We start from the raw sequence: 10,526 nt of genomic DNA on the forward strand, positions 1-10,526 counted from the left end.
TTTAAGTGATATCTTGCTTTAGAACAGGTGTGGTAGTAATCCGGTCTAGAGACATTGAACTCAGGTGTGATAAACCACAGTAATGTTTTAACAAGGGGAGACATTTTTGTTCACAAGCAGTCATGTGGCTTTGGGTTAATAAACAACCCAATAAACACAAAACTGTATTTTGTGTTTATTTGAGGGAACCTACATCCTTGAGACCTAATTCAAGTTTATACATTTGCTGATCATGACGACAGTCTGTGTAAAAGAAATTGTGAATGATTAGTTTTTTAAGTCAACTATAAATCCCAGATGAGCCCATAATTAATCAGTGCAGAACTGGAGCAGGATGTGATTCCCTGCAGATGGAGGTGCTGAAAAATAAAATGGATGAATGCTCATTGTATGTGTGAAATAACAACTTGTTTCTGCCCTTATTTTATCTTTGGTCCATAATGTATTATTATTATTATTATTATTATTATTATTATTATTATTATCAATAATAATAATAATAATAATAATAATAATAATAATTAGGGTTAGGGTTAGGGTTAGGGTAGGGTTAGGGGTTAGGGTTAGGGTTGATGTTATTAACTTTGATGTTTAATAACATCAAAGTTATTAAAATACAATTTTGTAATAAATTACATGTTATTATTATTATTATTATTATTATTATCAATAATAATAATAATAATAATAATAATAATAATATTATTATTATTTACTCCTAAGAATCAAATGCATTAAAACTCTCAGTATAAAATCAACTTTTTGATATAATTAATAAAAAATAAAATAGAAACTGCAAGCACAGATTATGTGTATGATGCATAAAATAAAATCTATAAGAAATTTTAGATCCAACTATATATATATATATATTTTTTTTTTTTTTTACAAAACTTATAAATTAATTTTAGGTGAGTAGTTTGGTGAAGCTTTGATGAAATATTTGGCCAGTAGATATGGTGAGATTGTGATGCGGTCTCACAGGATTTCCTTTCCACGGTGATGTTCCAGTAAGTAACAAAAACAGGAGTCTCAGTGTGTCTGCACTCAATATTAGCAGGAGTTTTTTAGTGCGTGTTATTAAACGTGTGTTTGCAGCATGATTCTGTTTCAGCAGAGGCTCAGCTTCACTTCAGGGTTGCTCTTACTGGCAGGTAATTAAAACATTTTTCACTCCTTATTTTGTTGTCAAAAATTACATATTTTCTATTGAATTGATTTTCAAACATCTCATCTTGTTTGAGTTGAATAGTTTCTGTACTGTTGGTTTAATATATGGGCTCAATTTTCAAATCAGGACATTTTATGATGATTCATAAAACGCCAAAGTTATTAAAATACATTTTTGTGAATTTCCACTATCGATCAACCTCCTTAATTTAGTTTTAAGTTGAACTGTGTGTGTTTATAGCTTGATTGTTTTCTATAATTTAGCCTTCATTTACTGCTTTTTGTTCGTACTAACAGTAGAATGTAAAGTTTTTAATAGTGAGATCATAGACAGGTTATAGACAGTTTTACTTATTTCTCCACAGTTACAACAAGCCCTGGTAAACTGGTGTGTAAAGAAGGCCAAAGTGGTCCGACTCAGGATTCCATGCAGGCCGTGTTTGACATGCAGCCCTTCAGGCCAGCTGTAAACCTCAGTAACCCCACCATTGCCAACATCTCCTTCACCCTGTACGCCGTCCTTGGAGTGGTGAGTAAATACATGCAAACTGAGAGGAAATGAAACCAATAATCTCACAGGACTTACCACAGCTATTCATTGTTATTTTCTGCTTTTCAGAATGAAAAGGCTCAGTTACTCACTACATTTTTGTGGCTCAGACTGGTGGGTTTCATAGACGCATAGCTAATTCATTTTACACTGGTTCAGAAGTTCGCTGACATTTATTTCTGTTTGCTGGCTGCAGTTCTGGCACAACGAGTATTTGGTTTGGGAGCCTGAGAAGTGTGACGGCGTCGGCAGGATTTCTCTCCCTGTAAAAGAGCTGTGGTCTCCAGACATCATTGTTTATGAGTTGTAAGTTACCTGTTTTTTTTATTATTATTTATTTTTCAGCATGCATGGACCTTCAATATTCATTTAGATAGTAACTGGATGTCATAACGTTTACTGTTTCAGTGCATTAGAGTGTTTCACATATTTGACAGTGCAGCTTTTACTTAAGCAGCCTGTTTGCATGACACCAGCTTACAACAGATGTCTCATCAAGGTTCTTCAGAAACAGGTCCAGGTCGTATCAGGTTTTATTTGGTCCAAATTCGGTTCAGATCATTTTAATTCTTATCCTACTTCATTTAATGGGATCAGATAATTTACTTTTAATCAACTTCAGTGTATTCAAAGTGAGTTGGTAAAAGTTGGACCAATCACTCATCCTGAAAAAGTAAGAGGTGACAGTGGAGAGGAAAGACCCAATTTCAGCAGCAGAAACCAGCCTCATCTGTCACCACCAACTGGGGCAGAATGTTTAATACTCAAAATCAATCAAACATGGATTTTATTTTCTCATTACTGAAATTCTACCCTAACAATTTAGTTTCCTGCAGAAAAGATTAGAAAATAATAAGCTGGAGGAAGTCCCCAAAGAGTGGGATGTCTGGTGTTCCCTCCTGGATCTGCTGCACAGATCAAACTCAGAGAGTTTCTCCTAAAACACAGCAGAAACATCTTGAATGTTTGCACCTCTCATCTAGTGCTTTATAAGTAATGAGATGTGCAAACTCTGGAGCATCAAAGAAGTTCATCATAAAGAGATCCAGATCATAAAGATAAAAAACACACAGGCATACAAACGAGGACCATGCAGTAAACAGACGTTTTGTTTTCTGTGAAAATACATCTCCTAATTTACTTCATTGTCTCCTGCTGTTTCCTCCTCCACTGCCTTCCAAGTGTGGATGATGATGTTTCCCAGGCGTGTCCTTATGTCTACGTGAACCACACAGGACACATTCGCTGGGACAGGATGCTGCGGCTTGTCTCAGCCTGCAACCTGGAGATCTTCAGCTTTCCTTTTGATGTGCAGAACTGCACATTCACATTTGGCTCCTACATGCATACAAGTAGGAAATCTTTCTTGGTGTTTTAACAAGAAAAAAAGAAACAGGGAGTAAATATCAACATTCTTCTTATTGCTGCACATTGCCTGGTAATTCTTTTTCTCAGTACGTGATGTGAGAGTCAGTCCAGCTCTGCCGTTCAGCGAGATGTCAGAAAACTCAAAGCAATACCTGGAAGCCAGTGGAGAGTGGGAGCTGGTGGACATCCTGGGGGAGACGTCCATCCTGAAGTTTGGAATTGACGAGTGGGACATCATCACCTTTTGGGTTTGAGAAATTCATTTTTGCTGATTTTAGATTTAAATTTATACATGCTGTTGCTGGGGAACTGTGGTTTGTTGTCTGCAAGATTGGATTGAAAGTAAAGTGACTTAGAAAATCTGGCATGTCGACAGTATACAAATAAAAATTGTTGCCTAGGAGCAGCATCACTTATGACTTTTGCTCCTTGAGAGAATCAATTCAGTATCCAGCAATAGATTATCTTTAGACAGATTATCATTCTTTTACACTCAGAATAATATAAAGGTAGTTCTTTTTTTTAAATAGTGTACAGTTTTATTTTTTTTATAAATTTTGTATCATAAAAATTTATACAGTTTTTATGATAAGTCATTTGTGCTTCCATACAATCAAAATGGTGGCAGAGTATCAAGGTGTAGGAAATGTGACGTCGTAGCTAAAAGCTCATGAACTTCCTTTAGGATTCAGCATAAATCAAAACCACAGGTGTGTAAATGTGCATAAATTCAAATTAGCTCATTTTCGGCTGACTGTTTTTTCTCTTGTCCATTAGGTGGTCATAAGGCGGCGCCCGGTGCTCTACGTGGTCAACCTGCTGATCCCGAGCTCCTTCCTCATGCTCATTGACATTCTGTCCTTCTACCTGCCCCCCCACAGTGTGGACCGGGCCTCTTTCAAAATGACCCTGATCCTGGGTTACACCGTTTTCCTGCTCATTATGAACGACCTGCTGCCCAGCACAGCTAATGGAACGCCCCTTATAGGTCAGAGGTTGTGTTATAAAATAAGGTCTGTGTAAAAAGAGTTTGTTACCAAACTGCTATAAGATTTTGTATCACGGTTAAAATTGGAGAACGTAACTTGTGTAAAAAAAAAAAAAAGGTTTTTATATATTTGTCAAATTTGACGGCAGCCTTAACGTGTTACATGTTCATCTTCATCAGGTATCTATTTCTCCGTGTGTCTGGCTCTCATGGTCATCAGTCTCCTGGAGACAGTCATCATCACCAACGTCCTCCATCACAGCTCCATGAAGTATCAGGAGGTTCCAAACTGGGTTAGAGTCGTTGTCCTCAAATACATCGCAACCATGATCTGCTACCGGTGGCCCGCAGGTGTTTCTCCCACTCTTAAAACACGGGAAGATAAACCTGAGAGTTCAAACGGCAGCACAGACGCCTGGGTCATCCAGCCAGTCAGCCAAGCAGTCGACAGGCACCGAACCTACAATGGAGGTAAGCAGGGAGTTAGAATGTACATCTGATTTCTCTTTTTTTACCTTTTATTAAATCATTATGTTTTTCAGAGATAAATTGGAAATATCAGGAAATGTGTATTTTATTTTGTAAGAGTGCTCTAATCTTTTTACATTTGCAATGTGCAAAACTGTTCATTTTGAGGGTGAAAATAGCCCGGCTCTGGATTCCGTCTCCTCTGTTGTAGACACTGGTTCTCTGCCTGAGCTGCAGCTGATCTGTCAGTACCTGGGGGACCTCCGTGCACATCTTCTGTCGGTGCAGAAGGAGAGCGAGCTGCTGGGCCAGTGGTGTCACGTAGGATACGTCCTCGACTTCCTGCTCTTCCGCATCTACCTGCTTCTGATCAGCTGCTACGCCATGGTCATTATCACAATGTGGTGCATCTGGATCAGTCAGACCTAACTGGACACGGATTAAATGTGTCAAATAATCACAACCTGATGTAAGGTGTACTTAAGCAGACAAATATACCCACACTTACATTTTAAGATGGTTTCCTGAGACAATGATGGAGTTTGTGTTTGTTGTTGAATCTGTATGTATTTTGTGTTTTAAAGTTATAATATGTCTTGCAGTCATAAAACAATCTACATTTTGATTAACAGAAAATTGTGACTGAAGTCAATTTCACGTTTGTTCTAAAGTTTATTTTGTCAAAGTCCTTGTCTGTTATCTTTTTTTCTATTTACTCTTATGTATCATTTATATTTTAGCAAACACATTTATATGTATGTCAGCATGCCATGTAGAGACATGCCATAGAAAAATGATATCATTTATTTATCCATTTTTGCTGTTAATCAATATCATTTAAATAAAATATAACAATAAAATAAAATGAAGTCAGAAATTCAATTATGCACATTTTTTTGGATGTGTGCATTGTAATTTTTACCTGAATGATTGCACAGTTGTATATTTATTATTGTATTGTTTTTTTTAAATTGTTCATTATTTTTAATGTAAGACGTTTGCAGTTTGAATTAGTTTGTTGTTAAGCGTATCCGGAAAGGATTTAAGAACTGGTTGTAAATCCAAACATTACCTTTATGCAAACAGCCATAAGAGCTCTTATTACAACTACCGAGGCAGTAAAGGCCTTAAGTCATGTCCCAAATTGAAGAGTCAATATTAGCTGCTGGAGGAGTTTAATGGTTACGGATGAAATCATGTGACAAGAGCAGAGACATCTCTGGTCGATGAACTAATCTACAGAACATAATCTAGAGAGCCTGGTGTGAACATTATGAAGATTTCAAATATCAAACCTTTTGCACTAATCCTCGTCTTTTTCACTCTGTTTCATGGTAAGACAATCTTTTGGCAAGTACATTTAGCCTTGTTTTTATATTTCTACATTAAGTCTTGTCTCAAGAAGTACATGGAAATAACGTAGGAAGTGTTTTATGTTTTAATTTTCTGTCTCTTTTTCTAAGGTTGCGAAGCAGCTTTAAACTGCACCAGTCCGACCCCCGAGTCCCTGTTTAAGGAGCTTGACAAACAGTTATTCAGTAAGAACCTCATCCTGCCTGTTTCAAGCTTCTCAGAGACGCTCAACGTCTCAATCAACATCACTGTGGTTGGGATTTTAGGAGTGGTGAGTCGAAACTATTCATTCATCAAAAAGAACTTCTGCCAACAATGTAAACGGGTCAGCATGTGGTGACAGTGGATGGTAACGTACGTCGAGTTGCTAATTCATATGGTGACATAGAAAAACAGACCAACTTCCTTTAAGAGAGAAAATGTCCAGCAGAACCGAGCTGTACATGCATCGGGTTTTGAAAAGACAGAGCAGACCCACAGAAGAACCACTGGCCTACAAAGAACAAATGTTCTTTAAGATACTTATTTATCTATGGATATGTATTTTTGAGTTTGTGGTTAAATTAGTTTTCTGTATGTATTCAATAGTACTGAACAGTGGTCATATTTATAATCATCTTGCAGTAATTTAAAAAAATATATCTCATTTCTAGGATGAAAAAGTCCAAACACTGACAACTTTTTTATGGCAAGTTCTGGTAAGAGAATAATGAACAAATTGATACAATGTTCAAGATGACAAAGATAACTTCTGCGGAATGTTAACATTTTCTAAATAAATATGTTTTTTGTTAAATATACAATGTGAAATTTGACCTAATTTTCAGTTGCAATGATAACAAACTTCTTTTCAGTGTGATGAATTGACTGAGCAGAGTTTTGTTTGTAATGACACAGGAGTGGAAAATAGCAGGACTCAGCTGGGATGAGCAGGAATGTGGAACTAAAAGAGTCTCTGTACTTCGGGAAAAGCTTTGGGTTCCAGATGTTCACATCTCAGAGTTGTAGGTCTAATCCATGTTCATTCTTTGGTGGGGCTTCTATTAGAAATATTAAATAATATTATTTAACAACTTGATTTCACAGTAACTTAGTGTTATAAGGGAAGTTTTAATCAAAAATGTTTTTCGAACAGCAAGGAACAAAATTGAATTTATTTTTGTCTTGCTTTTCTTTTTTATTTCAGTATGGATGAGAACAGATCTCCTCAAACTCCCTACGTTTACTTACACAGCTCAGGCCATGTTAGTGATGATAAACCCGTTAGAGTGGTCAGCTCCTGCAAGCTGGAAATCTACAACTTTCCATTTGATATCCAACATTGCTCGCTGACGTTTGGGTCATATATACACTTTGGTGAGACAACTATACAACATTTCCATTACAAAAGGATAATATCTGAACTCTGCAGTGCTTCCTTGTTATATTTAGATTTTAAAGTATTTATTTATGAAATATTATACATTTAAGTTGTAAGTGTACAGTAGCAAAGTGTTTCACTTTCAATGGTTACTGACTGACTACTGAGCTCTGAAAATGAATGTTTGTCAAGCTTCGGACATACGGCTGCTTCCTGGCATAACAGCAGAAGAGATTCTGCGTGAATCCAAAAGAGTGCTGGAGACGAACGGAGAGTGGGAACTCTCCGACATAAAGGTGGTTCCATCCGAACTGGAGCTAAGCGTAGGAAACTACTCTATAGTCGAGTTTCAGGTGGGCTTGGTTTTTAATATTATGCATTTCTTTTGTCTGTAAAAATGCAGTTGCAATAGTTTCAGAATCAGCATCCACCTCTCTGTAGCAAGAAACACTTTCTTCAAACAGGCACAAATGTATTACTGAAACAAATTCTGCTTCAATTTTAGCTTTCTACGGAAATGATTTTTCTTTGAGGAAAGAAATTGACAGACTCAGAATTACAGCAAAGCAAAATATAAAATTATCTAGCATAAGATATTATTATGCACATTATGCCTTCCTGTGTATCATCTGCAGCTGACCCTGCGCCGCAGACCAATCCTTTATGTGGTGAACCTGCTGGTCCCCAGCTGCTTCCTCATCACTGTGGACCTCTTCAGCTTCCTGCTGCCTCCTCAGAGTGTGGACAGAGCCTCCTTCAAGATGACCCTCATCCTCGGATACACCGTCTTCCTGCTCATCATGAACGACCTGCTGCCCGCCACAGGAGACAGGACGCCGCTTATCAGTAAGAGACACCTTCGATTTGGTACATCTTCAATTTTGCATACAACACAGCTAAATTGTTACTCTAAAAGGTGCGCATCAGTTACAGCTGCAAATACTTTCAATGATATTTGACAGAAATAGAGACTAAAGTATATTCAAAAGCTACACAACAGCATAAGAAAACTCCAGTGAAAAAAAAGGACTAAAGAGGTGCGATTAACAATCATAAACAGAGGCACAAAACAGAAAGTCTTCAATCAGTAGCATGTGATTGTTTCTTTAACCAGATAAAGTTTCTCCTCCAGCCTAAATGTTCAGTCGGTGTGGGCTCAGCCTCACACTTCATCCATATTTCTGCTAAACGGCACATCTCATCAAAAGCAATGCATGCTCAGGCATCATGTTCATTGAATTTAAAAGGCCAGATCTCATGAAGAAGTTCTGGTCGAAACAGAAACGAGTGACTTTGTTTAACTTAGACTACGCTCTCTGTGTGTGACAGACACACCTCTAAAATCAAGTCAACATGCTGTCAGTGAGGAAATGATCAGCAGGTTCATCTGGTTGTTACCTAAACTTTGTTTCCTAAATACAAACGTACAGAAATAAGTGGGACGTATCCTCCAGAAAAAATACATTTAACAAACAATCTCCTCATTGAGGATAAATAAAGTCTGATTTAATAACTTGTATCAGTCTGAGTTGCTCTGATGTTTTCTGCAGACGTGTTCTTCTCCATCAGCCTGGCTCTGATGGTGGCCAGCCTCCTGGAGACGGTCTTCATCACCAACATCCAGTACAGCTCCGGCCAGTACAGTGCTGTGCCTCGCTGGCTGAGCGTACTGGTGCTGCGTTATCTCGCCGTTGTTGTTTGCATGTCTCCAAAGAAGAGCAACAGAGTAACAGTCTGCCTCAACCCGTCTTACAAAGGTAAAGCATCTTGTGAAAAAAATAAGAAACGCAGCAAATGCCATATTGGTTGGCTAAGTGAAGTTTAGGATTTTAAATAATAGACGAAATGCAAGTTTCATATCTGCAACAAAAAGCATTTCAAGTTTTAAATATATATTTTTATTTTCCCTTTACTAATGACTTTTGTGCACACAGAAATATCTCCATACTGTATGTAAAACACCAGGCAAAGGCTGTAGAAAAGAAAAAGAACAGAGACCTTCTGCATAGAAAAGAAACTCAGAATTATTTTTGAAATGAACCACCGGATAAAGTTTCAACACTTTTGTTGGTGTTGGGGAAAAAAAGTGCATAAAAAGTGCAAAAAAAGTGCTGGTGTTGCACTATTTATGCAACACCGGTGTTGCATAAATAGTGCAACACCAGCACTTTATAAGTCTCAAATGTATTTAGATGTTTCAGTACAGAAAGCAAATTAAAAAAATGTACAACCAAAAGCAAACTTCTTTCATCACAATAAATATGTATTACAGAAATCAAAGATGAATTTAGAAAATGCTTTAAACCAAATAATACATAAAAGTTATTTTCTTCCTGAAAAATGTTAAAAATAAACTTTTCTTTGCCTGTAGAGAAATTTTATGACCATGAGAAAATCCTCTTGTTTCTTCAGATTCAACAGCAAAGACAAACTCCATCACCATCTCAGGAAACCAGAGCATCTTAAAGGAACCGCATCCAGTGAGGGCCCCCGCCCCTCCTGCTGCTACTCCAGAGCCGGCTCTGGAGGAGCTGAAGAAACTAACCAGAGATCTCACAGCCATCCGTCTGCAGGTGGACAAACACTTCCAGGGCTCCAAAACCGCAGAAGAATGGCAAATGATTGGAATAGTAATAGACCGCCTGCTGTTTTACTTGTATATAGTCTTCATTATTGCAAGCTTCATCACCATTACGGGTATCTGGATCTGGAATAATACATATGCCGCATAAGTTACATCTGAAGGGATGAAAACACCAAGAGTTTAATGGTGTTATTTCTATTAAGTGTGCTTAAGTCTGAGTAGTAGAAATAATCAGCATATTTCACAATAGCTGTAGAAAACATATTTTTTGCCCTAAAAACTGGCTAACAACATATTTATGGCTTAAAACAATACATTAATGTATTTGGACAAGAAAATTGCCAAACATAAAACCATCTGCAAAACATTGACTGTTGTTCCATGCAGACATGTTGTCATAAATCTGTGAATTTAGAGGTGAAAATGCTCTCATAAGATAAAGTGAATGCATAGCAGTGGGGAAGAAAGCACAGATTTGTAACACAGTCGTATTCAACTCCGGTCCTCTACCTCGGCTTCAGTTCAGGTTTTGTTGTGATGGTTCAGGTCTCACCTTCCTGACTGCATTCAGCATAGCAGTCAGTAACAGTCTATACCAGTGAAAATGTTTGTTTATGGCTGCTTGTTTTGACCTCGTTGTTGTCTAAGTCATTGGCCAGCATTTCACAGTAGCTCGCAATCGCTG

The 10,526-nt window shown here is 37.5% G+C and overlaps 2 protein-coding genes across 2 annotated transcripts; both read left to right on the plus strand.

Moving 5' to 3' along the window:
• Positions 1-1,597: 1,597 nt before the first annotated feature.
• On the plus strand, positions 1,598-5,073 carry LOC129378466 (5-hydroxytryptamine receptor 3A-like). Its single transcript, XM_055058766.1, has 8 exons — positions 1,598-1,699; positions 1,790-1,834; positions 1,917-2,026; positions 2,903-3,072; positions 3,176-3,336; positions 3,866-4,076; positions 4,257-4,514; positions 4,699-5,073. Exons 1-8 carry the CDS (start codon positions 1,598-1,600, stop codon positions 4,971-4,973), a joined length of 1,332 nt encoding a protein of 443 aa, XP_054914741.1. The 3' UTR covers positions 4,974-5,073.
• Positions 5,074-5,812: 739 nt separating this feature from the next.
• LOC129378434 (5-hydroxytryptamine receptor 3A-like) lies at positions 5,813-10,209 on the plus strand. The gene is made up of 9 exons (XM_055058764.1): positions 5,813-5,878; positions 6,008-6,168; positions 6,551-6,595; positions 6,795-6,901; positions 7,084-7,253; positions 7,450-7,610; positions 7,893-8,103; positions 8,808-9,014; positions 9,670-10,209. Exons 1-9 carry the CDS (start codon positions 5,818-5,820, stop codon positions 9,987-9,989), a joined length of 1,443 nt encoding a protein of 480 aa, XP_054914739.1. The 5' UTR covers positions 5,813-5,817; the 3' UTR covers positions 9,990-10,209.
• Positions 10,210-10,526: the final 317 nt, after the last annotated feature.

The sequence above is a fragment of the Poeciliopsis prolifica genome, unplaced genomic scaffold, assembly GCF_027474105.1.
Source record: "Poeciliopsis prolifica strain line A6 unplaced genomic scaffold, Auburn_PproV2 SCAFFOLD002, whole genome shotgun sequence".
In the NCBI taxonomy this organism is placed as follows: Eukaryota; Metazoa; Chordata; class Actinopteri; order Cyprinodontiformes; family Poeciliidae; genus Poeciliopsis; species Poeciliopsis prolifica.